The sequence below is a fragment of the Phoenix dactylifera genome, chromosome 3, assembly GCF_051530095.1.
Source record: "Phoenix dactylifera cultivar Ajwa chromosome 3, Ajwa_hap1_PhDact_Kaust_v1.1, whole genome shotgun sequence".
Lineage (NCBI taxonomy): Eukaryota > Viridiplantae > Streptophyta > Magnoliopsida > Arecales > Arecaceae > Phoenix > Phoenix dactylifera.
Genome location: NC_143192.1, coordinates 3,105,469 through 3,124,655, shown reverse-complemented (window position 1 = coordinate 3,124,655; position 19,187 = coordinate 3,105,469). Strand labels below are relative to the sequence as shown.

Here is a 19,187-nt window from a genome sequence, read left to right as displayed (position 1 = left end):
CAAATTGGAGCTTCTCCTCAAAAACTGTTTTCAGCTTCCCGCAGAAGCTAAAAAAGCTTTTCAAAATTTTTACCAAACATTTTTTTATTATCTAAAAGTACTTTTGAAGGACCAGAAAGTACTTTTTGGCCCTCCAAAAGCTCCCCCAAGGCCGAAGTATGATAGATTTGAACTTAGATGGGTTAAGTGCTACTTTGCAATCCACATGTGGGATTAGTGAAATCAAGCCTAACCTCAGATGGGTAAATCATAATTATCCCTAAATAAAAATAAAACTTTTGTGGCCATGGTTTTAAAATGAACATCTTAACTAATTAATTAACTCAAAAGCTTAAGATGATAACAAATGGATCAGAAATACATATCAAGCTTTATAGCCTATGTTCACATGGGGCCAAAATCACACAAGCGGACACTAAAATAGAGGTACGGTGGCAACTGGATTAAATAAATAAATGCATCAGGCCTAAACCTGATTGGCATGAAAAAGAAAATGGAAGGAAGCTCATCTTGGATAAATAAAAGCTCAACTCATAGGTCATATGAGCCAAGCAGAGCGAATTTTTTTAACTTGAGCTTGATCTACAGCTGAGCTTAAGCAAGCATTTGAAATACTAAGCCAAACCTGATTAACCTAATAATTGGCTTGGCCTTTTTGCATCCCTAGTTTCTAACACCCATCCAATTTATTAATGTAACAAATTTAAAGTATTGCGAATGACTTTGGACATAGGTTACTGGTACCCAACCTATAGTGACTTTAATTGCCAACCAAAAAATTTGGCACCCACCACATTTGAGGTATAATCAAAAGCGTCCATGACCAAGAGAAACCTTCTCACTAGTCAACAATAAGTAACCTAGAACTCACATATTGTGTACTAAGCAAACTTTTGTCTAACCATCATAAATATTATTTATATCATCAGTAGACAATTCCTTTATTTTGTGTTCAAAACTACCATCTATTTGGACATTTAAATGTATTCTGTAAAGTCAAAACTGCTGCATGAAAGAGAAAATTACCGTCTATAGCGTCATTTACTTAAGGTGCATTTGGTTCGCAACTGGAATCAGAATTTAAAAATCCCGCGAATTAACTTGGGTTACAGGTGTGGTTTTAGGTGTATTGACTGCATCTTTTGGTATAACTGGTTATTCCTTACCTCGGGACCAAATTGGTTATTGGGCAGTCAAAATTTAAATTGAAATCATAATAGATTGAAAATAGAATTGGAATGGTCATATTCCCCGGAATTGGAATGATCATATTCTCCGATGCGTTTAGTTCATGATATCAGAATCAGAATAAAATTTAAATACTAGATAAGAGCCCCATCCAACCAAATAGCTGGAATGGAAGCTATTCATTTCCATTTCCATTCAAGCCCAACTCCCTCTAATACAAAATGCTCCAAAAGTATGTATCTCACTTATTCAATCTTATGGAAACTACTTTTAACATGTATAATTTCTTGAGTGATCGCAACCTTTTACTTAGCAAGCAAAAAGTCCAGGTTCAAGTCTTGGATTAGATAAACATATATTTTATATAAAATTCTTGGGGCCAATCCATCCACTTGTTTGCCCATGGACGGGATAGATGTATTCAGTGAGACAATCCTAGATGCATCACATGGACGGTCCTCATCGACCAATTGGATCACCTCAAACGCCCAATCATCTTCCAATCTTGACCGTCCATCGGTAACTACCAGCATTTGATACGGTGAATCCCGCCCGCCTCCATCTTTCCCTGGCGAGCCGAAGCGAAGCGAGACGGCACCTATAAATATTTCCCCCGAGTCCTCTCTTCGTCATCCTTGTTTCTTCTTTCTCTTCCCCTCTTCTTCTCTACCTCCTCCTCTCTCGCTCTTTTCTCTTCTCGCCGAGATGGCATGCGGTGGTGTCCGAGGCTTTTCCAGCTGTGGATTTCTTCTCCTCCTCTGCTGCCTCGAGGCAAGCAGGACTCTTCTTTTTCTCCTCTTTCGAGTTTCTCCCATTTCTTTGTAGTCTTCTTCGATGCCTTGGATTTCTTGATCACCAGATTCTTCGTCAATGTGTCGCTTGTTTTAGTTTCTTTTTCGCATATATGGGATCGCATTATGAGGAGATTTTTGATTTGGAGTGCGGGAACGATGATCGGGTTGGATGTCCTTTTCTTGATTCTGTCTTTTGTTTTGGAGTTTTAGGGTTTGAATTGATTTAGAGAAGAACGGTCCTGTGTTTAGGGTTGTATGTTTCTTGATTCTTGGAGTGTTGATGGGCTTGGATGATGTCATGCGAGGCGTTTGTGGGATCTTTTGATTTCTTCTTTTTTCTTTGTTGATCTAAACTAAGACTTTGCTCATGATTTTATTGTTTGGATTTGATCGGCCCACAGTTTTACCTGATCGAGATACTTGTTTGTTTGCAATGGCTACTTCTGGATACTTTGTTCTTCTTTAAATATCAGCTTCTTCTTGGACTCAGGTTTGCATGCATTACTTACAGTTCTGGATTTGTTTTCTTGGGAAACAATGCATGCTGAAACGGGAGTCCATTAGAAGATTTTAGTTTCTCTGGCATTTTAAAATTTTCTTCTTAGTTCTTCTCATTACAACAGTGAGATTATTTCTATATTGACAGAGAGGTTGAGTATTAAAGATTATTAAGGATTAGATGCAGTAAGGAAATGTTTTCTATTCTCAGAACAGAGAATATTGCTATATTAGATGACAAGAAAGCAGACTACTAGGATTTCAATTGATTTCTGTTTTCTTTTTTTTCAAACAAAGAACCCATGGATCCATGCAAATACCGAGCTTCAATTTTTTTCTTAGTTCCAAAACCATGGATTTGTTATTGCAGTAAAAGTGTCCTCCTAGGGGGGGGGGGGGGGGGGGGGGTGGTGTAAGGCTGGGAAAAGATCCAGAAATTTAGGAAGGTTGATGTGATGGCAATGCTTGCAAAGCTGGGGCAGTCCGCTCATTATAAATTCTTTGAGGTCCGCTTCTAGGATCTCACCAACTTTATGACTGGATTTTTACAAGGAGCATACAAAATGAGAATGTGCAGTTCCACAATGATTGCAAAACAGGGCAGTCCAACAGCCAGTTTCGTTATCTGCAAAATCTGGCGGGTCTTTAACTCTTTATCATATATAAAAAATTATAATATTAACATATTAAAATTTCTGTAAAATTCTGACACTTAATGATTGGACCTATAGTTTCTAGGCAACTTAAACTTTTTAGATCATCATTTATGTTGTGTAGCTTCAATTTGAATGCTACAATCAAGTATATGAAAATATAATACATGCATGCACGCATGCACGCATTTGTACATACTATATGGTACTGAGAAAACCCCAGAGTTCGGCATGATGCTGGACTTTGAGGCGTTTCCCAAACTTGGATGGGGTTTGCATTTGTTCGTTTAACAATTTTTCTTCCTGGAAAACATGCTTGTTTTGAAAGAAAGCACATTCGTAAAACATACCAAAAAATAATACGTATGTATGTATTTATGTATGCATTTATATGTATATGCATGCATTCATAAGTGTATGTATGTATGCACATATGTAGGTATATCTGTAGGATACATACGTACATTCATAAATAGTGGTTATGTTGGTTGCCTTTCCATGACTTTTTCATGACCTTTTAGGCCCCTGCAATTGCAATTCATTTTTTTTGCATAATTTTGCACCAAATTTTGTAGGATTCTGGTTCAGAGCAATGACAGATTTTACAGCTGATGATTATCCATTTTCTCTTTTTAGCTTTCAATTCTCCTAGGATCGCAAATGGTAGATCATCATTTTGTTGGCTGCAGTAGATCATAATGCCTATATATCTATTTTAATACCTATATGGTATATAAATCTAAATGGTAATTTGCTTTATTTACCAAAACATACCAGGCAGTTTTGTCCTTTGGTTTCATATTGCAGCCTTATCAAGCGAAAGGTAGCTTTTTCAGGTTCTTTCACTGTTGTTTCCATATGTCATGCTAATGCCAGTAAACTGCTGTCTGTTATCTCCACTTTTTAAGGCAACTTGTTCATCACCATTTAAGATGATAGACATGACCCATCCTTCAAACCACTAACATATTGTTCATGAATTTCTAATCAAGAATTTGGTAAATGAAAATGGCAGTGAATAACTATAGTTCATTATTAACTTATTTAGTGGATCTATATATTTAAGTGAGCAGTTCAGCTATTTCTTGTCAATTTTCTAGATAAATCGAATTCTCATGTACATTAGAAGTTGAAAAATAGTTGATCAAACTAAGATTGATTTACTGAAAAGGTTATTAGCTTGAACATCACGGTTGGTTTGCAATTTTCCAGGTCTGGATCCTTACCTGTCCAATCAGATCAGAGACATCAGAAACGGTTTCCATAATGGATCCTGATGGTCCAATAAGGTAAGATTTTCAATTGAAAGGCATCTAACTTAATCATTTCTTTTACCTTTCTGAGACACATGAGCATGTCACCTGTATAATTAACATCTGTGCTTAGCTGCAACTGTTTTATCTAACAATCTAGTTAATAGGCAATATTTTTGTTTCATAAGGTTCAAGTTACTAATCAAGTTAGATTGAAATTTCTTTTTGTATTATTGTGATTTTCGAATTTCTTTTCTACTATTTAATATAGGCCAGGATATGCCGGATTCCTCTTTGTTAGTTGTCACACATCTAGTGGCATGCTTGATCTCAGAATAATGTGTATGGCACTTTAGTCATCCATAAACTGAAGAACACAAAGTCTGGGTATTTATTATGTGATTTAATTATTTTGTCCCTCATCATTGCTAATGGCTAGCAACTTATAGAGTTAATTCAAACAAGGTTTTAAATCCCGTGGGACGGATGTGTCCCAGTTTCTCCTTGGAATTGGGATGCCTTGCAGTCCCGCCCCATCCTGACGGCAGTCCCAGTCATGCAGCCCGGTAGATATCCTCCGTCTCTCTCCCCTTCTTTCCTTTCTTTTTTTATTTTTCTTCTTTCTTTCCTTTCTTTCTTTTTATCTTTTTCTTCTACCTTCATTTCTTTCTTTTTTCTTTCTGTTTCTTATTCCTTCCTTTATTTCCTTTTTCCTTTTTCTTCTTCTCTCTTTCCTTTCTTCCTATTTTTCTTCCTTTTCTTTCATTTTCTTCTTCCTTCCTTCCTTTTTCTTCTTCTTTTTCTTTCATTTCACTTTTTCCTTTTCTTCATCTTTTGTTCCTTTCCTTCTTTCCACTTTCTTCTTCTTTGCCTGCATAGATGGGTATCAGAGTCTCGACCCCATCCTGATCCCATTTTCTCATAGGAACGGGATGGGACGGCCGGGAAGCCCCTCATCTTGTCAGGACTTAAAACTTTGAATTCAAATATGATAAATGTTAGTGCCTCATTTTTCTAAAATTATGTTAGTGGCTTTTTATTTATCTTTTGATTTTATTTTCATCATGTTACAGTTATATCATTTTATGTAGCAATAATATCGAATGCTTGTGCTAAACATAGCATATGTATCTTTAGGTATGTATTAGGATCAGTTTTGGGCTTATATTTATTTATTCCCACTATTGCTTGGGCTTACATTTATGGCACTTGGGCCATAGTGCAAAGGTAAGATTGCTTCGTAGTGATCTTGGTGTCTTGGGTTCTAAACATGGAAACAACCTTTCTGCACTCGAGGTAAGGCTGCATATATCTGACTCTCCCCAAATCCCAAAATGACTAGAGCCTCGTTCACTAGAAAACACCCCTTTTTTTTACTGCTTTTGTGGCTTACAACGTATTCAGCCAATGCTAATGTAGAAAATGGCACTTTCTCACCATTCATATTTCTTGGCCATTTGTTTTATATAATAATTACTTTGATTGTATACATTGTCTTGGTGGAGGCTTTTAGGCTTTATTTTATCTGCAGATATGCTTTTCTTCAGCCCAAGCTGAGTGTCATTAACATATCTTTTACAGCCAGGGAGGTGCCAAAGGCTATAGGCATCTTCAAGGTTGTCCGCACTGCATTCCTGGAGAGGTTTTATGCTTTCCCTATGATTTTCTTCGCAGATTTTCTTCCACAATGTATCTTGCCTTACAATGTTTCTCGATTGATTCTTGTTACTAGTTTGGCCTTCCATTTAAGGATTGTAAGTCATTTCCTTTAAGAATTTGCATCGATTATTTTCTTGCATCTCCTTTACTAATAGATACGCTCTTATCATCGTTTAAAAATCTTAATTATTCTTTTCTTTTATCACAAGAACCTGTAATTTATTCAGCTCAGCTGAAAGAGAGATTCACAGTAATGGTTGCTACTTTAAATATGTTTGCATCCTTTATGCCTTTTGTTCCATGACATTTTTTCTTAATTTCTGAACATAATGCTAATATTGTTGCAATCATAGAACTGGATGAATATTAAATTGGACTTATGGAGGGCATTGAAATGACAACAGCTAAAACTAACCGAAACTTGAGGAGAAGAAAATGAGATATGATGTACAATATAGCTCCATGTCGGGTCTTTGGGGGCCTAGGTTGGGTGCCCATGATGGGTTGACCAGACCCAGCCCAGGCTGAATTAAAAAAGAAGAAAGTGGGGAACAGTTTTGGGTTGATCACCAGCCCTCCCCATTTCTTAAATTCAAAGCAAGATCCACCGATTTGGGCCGAACCACCCTGTTCGGCCTGTACCGACCCGACCCGGTAGGGGACCGGGTTGGTTCATATGTTTTTTTGGGAATTGGCTTTGAACCGTTCGGAATCGGTCTCGAACAAATAGGAATTTGCCGGAATAGGCCGGAACCGGTCGCAGACTGTCCGGACTTGGTCCGAACCAGCCAGTTCTATGTGGAACATATGCGAACTATCCGGTTCACACCAAGTCGGGCCAGTTCCGAACCGGCTCCCCTCCCCCCTCTTCCTTTTTGTTTTAAAGAGTGTTCTCAGGCCTTCCCAATCTATCCAAATATCCCCCCTTTTCCACGGTGAAAAATGCGCTGATTCAGCACGATTGAAGAAGGATCCAATCCTAAATAAGCTATGCTTTCTCTCCCCTATCTCATTTTCTCTCTCTTTTTTTCCGCCAAAAAATACCTTAAAATTTGCAAAATAAGGAGAGATCATACCAAAAATTTTAGCTTGATTTTATAATATGTTGCAGATTTATGGATGATCTACATGATGACATAATTTTTTTATTTTTTAGATTATACGTAATTTTTAAAAATTAAAAAAATATTTTCAGATTAAAAAATAAAAAATAAATACAATAAAATAAAATTAAAAAAAATTATAAAATTAGAAGTGTATTTAGGGTCATGCAAGATTTTCTCCAGCTAAATTTGGTGTCAATTTATTTAAATTTTGATGCAATCATGCGCATAGTGGCCTATGCCTAAATTTGAAAAAATTGAGAAATAAGTAGCCTTTGATGTATGTCTATGGGCCTAAAAAAATATATGTAGCATCCATTTTAGGGTTCTACAAGGATCTGAGCTCAAATTATTTTTTAAAATTTTTTTATTTAAAAATTATTTTTAAATTTAAAAATAATTAAAAATATATAATAAATACCAAAAATTATGAAAAATTAGTAGTACATAATACATATTTCAAAAGTATTTTCTAAAGTAAAAAATATATTTTTATGAATTTATGGTATTTAAACATATTTTTAAATTTAAAATTATTAAAATATATAAATAAATAAATAAATAAAAAAATTAGTACTCTGTATTGGATAAATTAGATATATTTTTTGAAGTAAAAAATATTATATTTATCATAATAAAATTTTGCTATTTTTAAATAATTGATAAACTGACATACTTGATAAACTTATAAAAATGGAGCCATCAAGAAAAAAGTAGCCAAAGCATAACATTAGTTGGCACTATTGAAAGTACAACTGGTGCAATACAGAGTTCAAGAGAGGAGGGATAAGTAGATTGAGGTAGGACTTATATGATAGTTATTCCGACGTATCTATGTACCGAAAATGCCCATAGGAGGTTCGGTAGCTGGTGAAGAAGCACTTCGCTAATTTTAGAATAGCAAAGAAGAGGGTTTCCAGGAAGAAGGTGGAGGTGAACTGTTGAGCGACAAAGCCACCTTCTTATCCCTCAAGAAAGTAAGAGATGTCTGCTCCTAAATGGCTAAACGGCTCCTCCTTTCCTTTAATTTGAAAAATCACACTAATTCAACGCGATTGATGGAAAATCTAAGCCTAAATAAGGTGTCCTTCCTCTCCTCTATCGCATTCCCTTTATTTTTATTTTTTTGGGCTTGAAAAAATTGCTCGAAAATAACAAAATGACTTTATTTTTATTTTTATTTTTTGGTCTGCCATGTTCTACTAGGCAGACCTTGGCAGTTCGATGTGAATGCCATCCATAGTGGTCGAGTCAATACTTTTGCCTTCACCAAAAATGGGCATAAGATTGTCCTTGGACCTATGCGAGAAGGAACTTGTCCCAAGCCTTCCCGAGTGGAAGGACGAGCCTTCTTAGTTACTAATAATTTTGAAAGTGATATGTAAGACATTGAAGAAATTTATGCCCTTGTGATCAAAGGAGAGGAGGCCAAACTGGTGGAGTTTCCAAGAGATGTGCACCCCCTACTCCAAGACTTCAGGGACATCATGCCCGAGGAGTAACTTGATGGCCTTCCTCCCATGCGAGACATTCAGCACCAAATTGATCTCAAACCTGGTGCTAGCCTCCCAAACCTTCGACACCATCAGATGAGCCCCAAGGAGCATGAGATCCTGCAGAACCAGGTGGAGGATTTGATCCGCAAGGGACTAGTTTGCGAAAGCATGAGCCCTTGCGCAGTACCAGCACTGCTGACCCCCAAGAAGGACGAAAGCTAGAGGATGTGCATCGACAGTCGCGTCATCAACAAAATCACCATTAAATACCATTTTTCCATCCCCTGCCTGGACGACATGCTCGATATGCTAGAAGGTGCCAAGATCTTCTCCAAGGTCGACCTCAAGAGTGGCTACCACCAGATACGAATCCGTCCTAGAGATGAACGGAAGACAGCTTTCAAAACGAAGGAAGGCCTCTACGAGTGGCTCGTGATACCATTTGGACTCTCGAATGCTCCGAGTACCTTTATGCACCGATGAACCAGGTACTCAAATCCTTTTCTGGCAATTTTCTGGCTGTTTACTTCGACGACATCCTTGTATATAGCCAGACGAAGGAGGACCACCTCGAGCACCAATGGCAAGTCTTCATCGCACTCCGAGAAGCTCAACTTTTTCTTAACCTCAAAAAATGCAACTTCATGACATCTAGCCTAGTGTTCTTGGGCTATGTTGTGAGCAGCAATGGCATATGCGTCGACGACGAGAAGGTACGAGCCATCCGAGAATGGCCTACCCCGAAGAATGCAATGGAGGTGTGAAGCTTCCATGGCTTAGCAACCTTCTATCAGTGATTCATGCACAACTTTAGCAGCATCGTCGCCCCACTAATAGACTGCATGAAGAAAGAAAGGTTCCAGTGGACCGATGAGGCCGAACAAAGCTTCAACGCCATCAACGAAAAATTGACAACCGCTCCGGTGTTGGCCCTGCCCAGCTTTGAGAAACTCTTCGAAGTGGATTGCGATGCCTCTGACGTAGGCATTGGCGCAATCCTTTCCCAAAAATTGAGACTCGTGGCCTTCGATAGTGAAAAGCTTAGTGAAGCAAGAAAGAAGTGGTCTACGTACGAACTCGAGCTATACGCGGTGGTCCGAGCCTTGAAGCATTAGGAGCACTACCTCCTCCAGAGGGAGTTCCTACTACATACCGACTACCAAGCCCTCAAGTTCCTCAATAGCTCGAAGAACGCCAATCGGATGCACGCCCGATGGATCGCCACACTCCAGAAGTTCACTTATGTTATCAAACATAAGGCCGGGCACCTGAACAAAGTCGCTGACGCTCTTAGTCGAAGAGCCGACTTGCTAGTCACCATGCGAATTGAGGTTGTAGGCTTCGACTTCCTCAAAGACCTCTACGCCGAGGATGAAGACTTCCACGAGGTCTGGAAAAAGTGCACACCAAAACAAATTGGGGAAGATGACTTCCACATCCAAGAGGGCTACCTCTTCAAAGGCAACCAACTCTGTATTCCTCAGAGTTCGCTTCGAGAGCATCTCATTCGGGAGCTACATTGTGGAGGTCTCGGTGGTCACCTTGGCTGAGACAAATCTATCACCCTCGTAGAAGAAAAGTACTACTGACCCAAACTTAGGAAGGACATCGGCAATTTCGTGTGCCGCTGCTACATCTGCCAAACATCAAAGGGCCAGTCACAAAATATAGGGCTGTACACCCCGTTTCCTGTCCCGAGTGCCCCGTGGGAAGACATATCCATGGACTTTTTCCTATGATTACCAAGAACCCAAAGAGGCATGGACTCCATCATCATCGTCAATAGATTCTCTAAGATGGGTCATTTCATCCCATGCAAGAAGACGGCAGATGCAGTTAACATCACCAACCTCTTCTTCCGTGAAGTTGTTTGCCTGCACGGGGTTCCAAAGACAATCACGTTTGATCAAGATAGTAAGTTCCTCAGCCATTTTTGGAGGACACTGTGGCGACGGCTCGACACCACCCTCCAGTATAGCAGCACGTGCCACCCACAAATGGACGGTCAAATGGAGGTAACCAACCGAACCCTGGGTAACATCCTCCGTTGTATTGCAGGAGAGAGGCCAAACTAGTGGGACCTAGCACTAGCCCAAGTAGAGTTCGCATACAACAACATGCTCAATAGATCGACCGGAAAGACTCCTTTTGAGATTGTGTATGGTCGCACGCCGAGTCATACTCTCGATTTGGTTCCCCTCCTAAAGCTCCCTGGGATGAACGTCTCTGCCGACCACATAATTGAAAAGCTCTCCACATTGCACTCTGAGGTGAAGAAAAAGATCGAGGAGGCAAACGCCAAATACACGATGCAGATCAACATCGATGAATTAAAACTTTTAATGAAGGTGATCTTGTCATGGCATACCTACGAAAAGAACGCTTTCCAGCGGGCACCTACAACAAGATGAAGCCAAAGAAGATTGGACCCTGCAAAGTTCTCCGCAAAATCAACGACAATGCCTACATCGTGGACCTTTCTGATGATTTGCATATCTCCCGAACATTTAATGTGAAGGACTTATACGAGTACCACGGATCAAACATCACTCAATTGAACTCGGGGTCGAGTTCTTCACAGGAGGGAGGCCCTGTTGCAGGCATCTACTTCAAATCTCTTACCCGCGATCTCAGCCGCATCTAGTTTGGAGAATCCAGCTAAAGGAGGAAAAGCCAACCAAGGTGTCCACTCCAAATCTCCTATCCGCGATCTCAGCCACACCTAGTTTGGAGAATCCAACCAAAGAAGGAAAGGCCAACCAACCCATTAAATCTTTGCCAACCAACCCACTAAATCTTTTCAGCATTTTTGAGAATTATTGTCCTAAGATTTTGCTTCAACCAACCCATTGAATCTTTGCCAACCAACCCATTAAATCTTTTCAGCATTTTTTAGAATTATTTTTCTAAGATTTTGCTTCAGTAATTTATCGAATCTTTTCAGGATTTTTAGAATTATTGCTCTAAAATTTTGTTTTATTTTTCTTGTCTTTCTACTTATGTGTGGCTCGCCCTTATTATATAAAGGCCCCACTCCTTGTATTGGGATCATTGAAGTTTGAGTAATAAAATTGTTCCATAAGTTCTTTATTAGTGTGATCGCAAGAGAGCAACATGCTTGCTCTTTCTTCTTCCATCTTTCACGAAGGCGACGTGCTCACTTCGACCCGCCTTCTCTACGTCAAGCAAGAGAGCAACGTGCTTGCTCTTTCCCTTCCATCCTTCATCGAAGGCGACGTGCTCGCCTCTACCCGCTTCCTCTACGTCAGGGAGGCTGTTAGCAGAGGCGATGGTTGTCTTGTAGCTCTGCTGGAGGCTTTTGATAGCAAAAAAAACGTCATCCAAAGAGATTCCACCAAGAGTAGCCATTCATGATTTAGATCTATGTTCCTACCCTAGCAAGGATTCAAAGCAGTAGAGGGCTGACCTAATGCAAAAGAAGGATAAGAAGAATGATATGTGGTGAGCTATTGGATCTTGGTTCCACTTCAGTCAAGTTCTAGCAAATGTGGCAGACAATACGTACTATAGGTCTGCCATTTCTTCCATATAGGTTGCTGGTCCCGATGTAGATCTTCTAGGACCGAACAACATCTACGGTGTGCTATTTGACAATACTGAGGAGCTAGAGAAGTGGATTGCCTCATACAAGAGCAAGAGGCCCATATATGGATTGATAGTGATGTGTGATGGTTGGACCGGTCCTACCAAGTGGAGCATTATCAATTTCTTGATATATTGTGATACAATGACTTTCTTCTATAAGTTAGTTGATGCTTTCTATCATGTGCACGACGCCATGACATCCTCAAATTGATGGAGGAGGTCATTGATCAAGTAGGAGAGGAGAATGCCGTGCAGGTTATCAATGGGCCATGATATAAGGCCGTCGGGGAGATCCTGATGGAGCGGTGGACACATGTTTTTTAGATCTCATGTGCTACACATTGTGTCAACTTTATGTTAATGGATATTGCGAAGATTCATAGGGTGCACCATACATGGGTCCTTACACTGATGAGGAGGTATGCTGGGGGAGAGATCTTGAGATCAGGAGTCACACAATTTGCTACCGAGTTACACATGATAGCCTTCTTGAGAGAAAAGCAGCCCTACGTCAGTTGTTTGTCAGTCTCGAGTGTCAGAAAAGGAGATATGCGAGGGCCGGCATTGAAGGAAGCATTGCTGAGGACTTGGTGATGAGGCAAACATTCTGGCCACTAAATCTTTAGAAACACAACTTGCTTAAGTCTGATGTTGCAAAAGGTAAAACAAAGTAGAGGACAAATTAGTTATCTATAAACATTTCTATTAGTTTATTCTAGACATGGGAGAAGCAACTAGAGGATAACAAATCTCAGTATACATAGAGTTAAAAGGAGATAAAAATTGACTTGAGAGAGAGGGATGAGGAAGACAGGAAGGGGAAACTTGGGGTGGGTTCATCGACCCTAACTCTCCATAAAATGTAATACTACATATGATGATAGGACGCGGGAACAGGGATGGTTGTTTGTTTGCATGGTACAATCAAGAGATGATAGAGAGTGATTTTTGGAAGGAAAGCACTTCGGGGCACTTGTTAGTTGCAAATAAAGAGTTCATCGGACCCGCAATTCATAGCTTGGCAACTCCATAATCAGCTGTCTTTGGCAACAATTCCATGAGTTGCTCTAATCCATCCCCCCCCCCCCCACCTAGCAATAGGATTGTTCTTTGCACTTTATGGGATCTTGCATAGCATTTCTCAGAAAATTAGTCCCATGGTGTCATCTTGGATCTAGAAAGAGAAGAGAAGAGGACATGCAATCTAAAATTGATTTGGTTATCCATCTTGTCGTTAATAAAGATTTCAGGTCATAATAGAAGAGGATGGATTTTAATTATCATGTATCTGCTACTCATGATCTCATGATATCTGCTGAGATGGAAGCCTACTACTTCCTCAACACTGTTGAACCCATTGGCTGGAAATAGGTTAACACTGGTCAACCATCCATGACAATCACACTCTTTTGATATCTGGTAGATGGACAGAATGTAGATTAAAAATGTGTGCTTGTCCTAAGCAGCATGTGTATGTATATATGTATATATGTGTATATATACACATGCTTATAGATACATGTATGTATAAACATACATATGCGCATGATACTCTGAGGTTAGTTTTATGAGCTTTAATATAGTCCATTTGGTATGAGTCTCAAACGCTCAATGTTCGCCAACAAGAAAAATGATCACCATATTGATTGTTCAGTTGGATTACTCCCATCAACAAATTAGTTAAGCCAAAATATATTCTATTCAAGCAAGAGCAAAGAGGGCGGAACTGGTACTGGGCACCGTATCGGTTGCCTGGCGGGACGAGTCGGTACGGGTCCGCGTCGTGCCGCCGTGCAGGTTATCAATGGGCCATGATATAAGGCCGTCGGGGAGATCCTGATGGAGCGGTGGACACATGTTTTTTAGATCTCATGTGCTGCACATTGTGTCAACTTTATGTTAATGGATATTGCGAAGATTCATAGGGTGCACCATACATGGGTCCTTACACTGATGAGGAGGTATGCTGGGGGAGAGATCTTGAGATCAGGAGTCACACAATTTGCTACCGAGTTACACATGATAGCCTTCTTGAGAGAAAAGCAGCCCTACGTCAGTTGTTTGTCAGTCTCGAGTGTCAGAAAAGGAGATATGCGAGGGCTGGCATGGAAGGAAACATTGCTGAGGACTTGGTGATGAGGCAAACATTCTGGCCACTAAATCTTTAGAAACACAACTTGCTTAAGTCTGATGTTGCAAAAGGTAAAACAAAGTAGAGGACAAATTAGTTATCTATAAACATTTCTATTAGTTTATTCTAGACATGGGAGAAGCAACTAGAGGATAACAAATCTCAGTATACATAGAGTTAAAAGGAGATAAAAATTGACTTGAGAGAGAGGGATGAGGAAGACAGGAAGGGGAAACTTGGGGTGGGTTCATCGACCCTAACTCTCCATAAAATGTAATACTACATATGATGATAGGACGCGGGAACAGGGATGGTTGTTTGTTTGCATGGTACAATCAAGAGATGATAGAGAGTGATTTTTGGAAGGAAAGCACTTCGGGGCACTTGTTAGTTGCAAATAAAGAGTTCATCGGACCCGCAATTCATAGCTTGGCAACTCCATAATCAGCTGTCTTTGGCAACAATTCCATGAGTTGCTCTAATCCATCCCCCCCCCACCTAGCAATAGGATTGTTCTTTGCACTTTATGGGATCTTGCATAGCATTTCTCAGAAAATTAGTCCCATGGTGTCATCTTGGATCTAGAAAGAGAAGAGAAGAGGACATGCAATCTAAAATTGATTTGGTTATCCATCTTGTCGTTAATAAAGATTTCAGGTCATAATAGAAGAGGATGGATTTTAATTATCATGTATCTGCTACTCATGATCTCATGATATCTGCTGAGATGGAAGCCTACTACTTCCTCAACACTGTTGAACCCATTGGCTGGAAATAGGTTAACACTGGTCAACCATCCATGACAATCACACTCTTTTGATATCTGGTAGATGGACAGAATGTAGATTAAAAATGTGTGCTTGTCCTAAGCAGCATGTGTATGTATATATGTATATATGTGTATATATACACATGCTTATAGATACATGTATGTATAAACATACATATGCGCATGATACTCTGAGGTTAGTTTTATGAGCTTTAATATAGTCCATTTGGTATGAGTCTCAAACGCTCAATGTTCGCCAACAAGAAAAATGATCACCATATTGATTGTTCAGTTGGATTACTCCCATCAACAAATTAGTTAAGCCAAAATATATTCTATTCAAGCAAGAGCAAAGAGGGCGGAACTGGTACTGGGCACCGTATCGGTTGCCTGGCGGGACGAGTCGGTACGGGTCCGCGTCGTGCCGTGTCGGGCCCGTATCGACACATCTTCTAAGGATGGGAGAGGGAGAACAAAAGAGGAAAAGAGAGAGCGGGGGAGGGAGGAAGAGGGAGAGGGAGAGGACTCAGAGGAGGGAAGAGAGAGGCCGGGGAGCCTCCGCGCGGAGAAGGCGGAGGCTGGGGAGACCTAGAGGTGGGGCTCCACCTCCTCTGCACGGAGGCTCCCTGGCCTCCATCGACCGGCCCTGGCCTCTCCCTTCCCTCCTCTCCCTTCCCCTCCCTCCCTCCCCCACTCTCTCTCTCTCTCTCTCGCTCTCTCTCTTCCTTTTCTCCTTCTTCCCCTCCGACGAGTCGTCTTGGTTTCAATGGCGGAACCGTCCTGGTCTGTCGCCGGTACGGCCCGGAGCGCCCCGAATCGGGCAGTTCTGGGCGGTTCCGCAAACCTTGTGCAAGAGTATACTTACCTTCATGCCTTTGTGACATAACTCTTTGTGTAGGATGTTGAGATTACTACATATGCAGATGCTTTTGGTGCTCTTAAAAGACATAAGGTAAACTCAAAAGGCTTATCTGATTCTTGGAAGTGGAAGAATTCTGATGAGGAAACCCATGTAAATCCAAAGGGTGGACTGGCACTCTTTCTGACTTAACATGCTGTGGTTGAAAGACAAATTTGAACTTCTCGAGGCAAGAATGGTTTATTCTGAAACTTGCTAAGTTTGAGAGAGTTCTGAATATAAAAACATCTCTTAGAATAGAACAAAATCTGAAAGATATCAGAGGATAGAAAGGAAAAACTTAACTAATACATTTCGACTTCGAGAAGCTAGAATGGTCATTTAAACCACAGTTTACTGAGTCACAAGGCAAGGGTAAGTCTTCTGCTGACAACATCAACAAGCTCACTCAATTAGCTCAAAGAAGCCATTTTATTGGTTTTTTCCTATTTTTTTTTTTTAAATTTTGATGCAAATTTCTGCAGAATTGTTCATATATGTCATGTTTCTTTTGCTGCAGCAACTGCATCAAAAATGGAAGAAAAAAAGAACTAAAGAGATGATTCAACTAAGCAAAGATGCTGAATTACAGATGCAAATTGCAGCCATGGAACGGTCAAAGCATTTCAACAACACACTCAGGGGACTACACAGCGTATGGAGGAGAGAACATCAAAACCATCGCCAAGATTCCACTTTGAAACTGATGAAAGATCAAATCATAATGGCTAAGGTATATGCTAGCATTGCTAGTTCAAAGAAAATTCTTGATCTTGCTGAGCATTTGATGGAGCGTATCAAAGAAAATCAAGATGCTATTAAAGAAGCAAACTCGGATGCTGAACTGCAAGAAAGGTACGTCATTTCTCAACTCTTTTTATATGATATTATTCCATTTGTAAATCCCACTCTGATGTGACAACCAATTTTCCTCCTATTACCCAGCGCTCTTAAACATGCAAAAGCCATGGCTCATGTTCTATCATTAGCAAAAGAGCAGTTATATGATTGTTCTACAGTGGCAAAAAAATTACGAGCCATGACACAGACCTCAGAGGAAACAGTAATTGCACAAAAAAAGAAAAACCAGTTCTTGATCCAGTTCGCTACAAAGACAATCCCTAAACCCCTTCACTGCCTTCCCCTACAGCTCACCACTGATTACTTCTTACATGATCATATTAGCAAAGAATTAGCAGATAAGGCCAAACTTGAAGATCCATCCCTCTACCATTATGCAATCTTCTCCGATAATGTACTCGCCACTGCAGTTGTAGTCAACTCTACCATATCGCATGTCAAGGTACTGGAGAAACATGTCTTTCATGTTGTCACGGACAGGCTGCACTTTGCAGCTATGAAGATGTGGTTCATTGCCCATCCTCCTTTAGATGCAGCAATACACGTGGAGAACATTGATGAATTCAAGTGGCTGAATTCGTCTTACTTTCCAGTTCTTCACCAAATTAATTCTGAGAATCTTAAACAATACTACTTTGCTGGAGATCATCCATCTACAGTAAGGGATAAAAATCTTAAGTACAAGAACCCCAAGTACTTGTCTATGCTCAATCATCTAAGGTTCTACATGCCAGAAATATACCCAAAGCTGGATAAGATACTGTTTCTTGATGATGATGTCGTTGTACAAAAGGATTTGACACCACTTTGGTCTATAGATATGAAAGGGATGGTGAATGGTGCTGTAGAGACTTGCAAAGAAGACTTTGGCCGGTTTGATAAATATCTCAACTTCTCAGACCCAATGATCTCTGATACATTTGAACAAGAAGGCTGTGGATGGGCATTTGGACTGAACATCTTTGACTTGAAAGAATGGAAAAAACGAGATATTACAGGAATATATCGCTATTGGCAAGACTTGGTAAGGATCCTTTTTTTTTTCAATTTTATGTATGATATCATTCCTTTAAGTCCTTTATTTCCAGGAATAGTTATCAGTTTTTATGGCTGCCTTTTCTTGTTTTCTGAACTTAAGATATTTCAAGTTGCTGAGTTACTATTACTGTCTACAGTTATAATTTATTATTTGAGTCAAGTCTGACAAAATGAAGTATGATTGCACATTAAGAAGGAAAACATCACATTTGATGTGGCATCAACTAAAATATCAAACTGATTGAACATTGATGTCAGTGGATTTCGAATATGCGGGGAAGCATAAATTTAGAATATGTTTATTGTTCATTCTATTGGCATGAACATTTGCATATTAAAATTTGCACATATTTCTTCTGTGCTGGGATGTCACCTTTGTTGTCTATCTAATGATTATATTGTTGAGTTATAAATTGTAGATTTGTTTTTTTTTATATATACTTTCTGTATGATACAAGATAGTCTTGGTTGTACACCTGGAGTGCTCCACATGAGATGTCACATGTTAGCTAGCAAATTATTGAAGACAATCCACAAATTTACATCTTAATGTGTAGGTCTATAAGATCTGTTTAAACTTGTATTTTGAAGCAGTCAGTAGTGCATCACTGCTTTCTTCTTGTGGAATGTTGTTACTCTTCCCCTAACTTTTGATATCACTTCCATTGAATTTGTTTATAAGGTACCTCCAACAATCAACAAGTTTCCTTTTTTAACTACAGGGCAAAGTCCGAAATCTGTGGAAGCTTGGGACACTGCCTGCAGGTCTTGTAACATTTTATGGCCTGACATATACACTTGACTGGAGTTGGCATGTTCTCGGTCTGGGTTACAATCCTCTTATCAGTCCCTCAGTGATTGAGAAGGCAGCTGTCATTCACTATAATGGGAATTATAAGCCGTGGCTGGATCTTGCTATCACCAAGTACAAGCATTACTGGACCAAGTATGTCAACTTTGACAACCCGTATCTCCGAGTCTGCAACTTTTTCGAATGAAACCGGAACTTGTAGATAGCAAATCCTTTTATCAATTTGGTCATACTTTTTCGCAACATACAGGCTTGCTGTATGTTATGCAGCATGCGCTGCTATTAGCGTCACGCCCCTCCGGAATAGGTATTGCAGTTTCCCTTTTTCTGTGTAAATGGGTGACATTCAACCGGAAATTTGCTCGGGAAAAAATCATGAAATTTTGTCATTTTGGGTTACAACTTGTGACTTCCACAGTTCTCCAGGTA

At 39.8% G+C, this 19,187-nt stretch overlaps 1 protein-coding gene across 5 annotated transcripts; it reads left to right on the top strand.

Annotated features, from left to right (window-relative positions):
* The first annotated feature begins 1,780 nt into the window (after nucleotides 1-1,780).
* On the top strand, nucleotides 1,781-19,157 carry LOC103720912 (putative galacturonosyltransferase 3). 5 transcript variants are annotated; one of them, XM_008810879.6, is made up of 6 exons: nucleotides 1,781-1,959; nucleotides 4,346-4,422; nucleotides 5,968-6,028; nucleotides 16,569-16,903; nucleotides 16,994-17,933; nucleotides 18,670-19,157. In XM_008810879.6, the coding sequence occupies exons 1-6, from the start codon at nucleotides 1,894-1,896 to the stop codon at nucleotides 18,943-18,945; spliced, it is 1,755 nt and encodes a 584-aa protein (XP_008809101.4). In that variant the 5' UTR covers nucleotides 1,781-1,893; the 3' UTR covers nucleotides 18,946-19,157. The 5 variants fall into 5 exon arrangements, with proteins under 5 accessions (XP_008809101.4, XP_088573613.2, XP_088573614.2 ...); XM_088717487.2 differs by having other exon boundaries at nucleotides 1,808-1,959; nucleotides 5,918-6,028; XM_089929410.1 differs by lacking the exon at nucleotides 1,781-1,959 and adding an exon at nucleotides 1,983-2,472.
* The last annotated feature ends 30 nt before the right edge of the window (nucleotides 19,158-19,187 follow it).

What these genes read in the sequence shown, in the direction of transcription:
- LOC103720912 (XM_008810879.6), top strand. Translation starts at nt 1,894, where the DNA reads ATGGCATGCGGTGGTGTCCGAGGCTTTTCCAGCTGTGGATTTCTTCTC. An exon ending in GATCCTGATGGTCCAATAAG is followed by an intron (nt 4,423 to 5,967) that starts GTAAGATTTTCA and finishes TATCTTTTACAG; the next exon opens with CCAGGGAGGTGCCAAAGGCT. An exon ending in ATCGCTATTGGCAAGACTTG is followed by an intron (nt 17,934 to 18,669) that starts GTAAGGATCCTT and finishes TTTTAACTACAG; the next exon opens with GGCAAAGTCCGAAATCTGTG.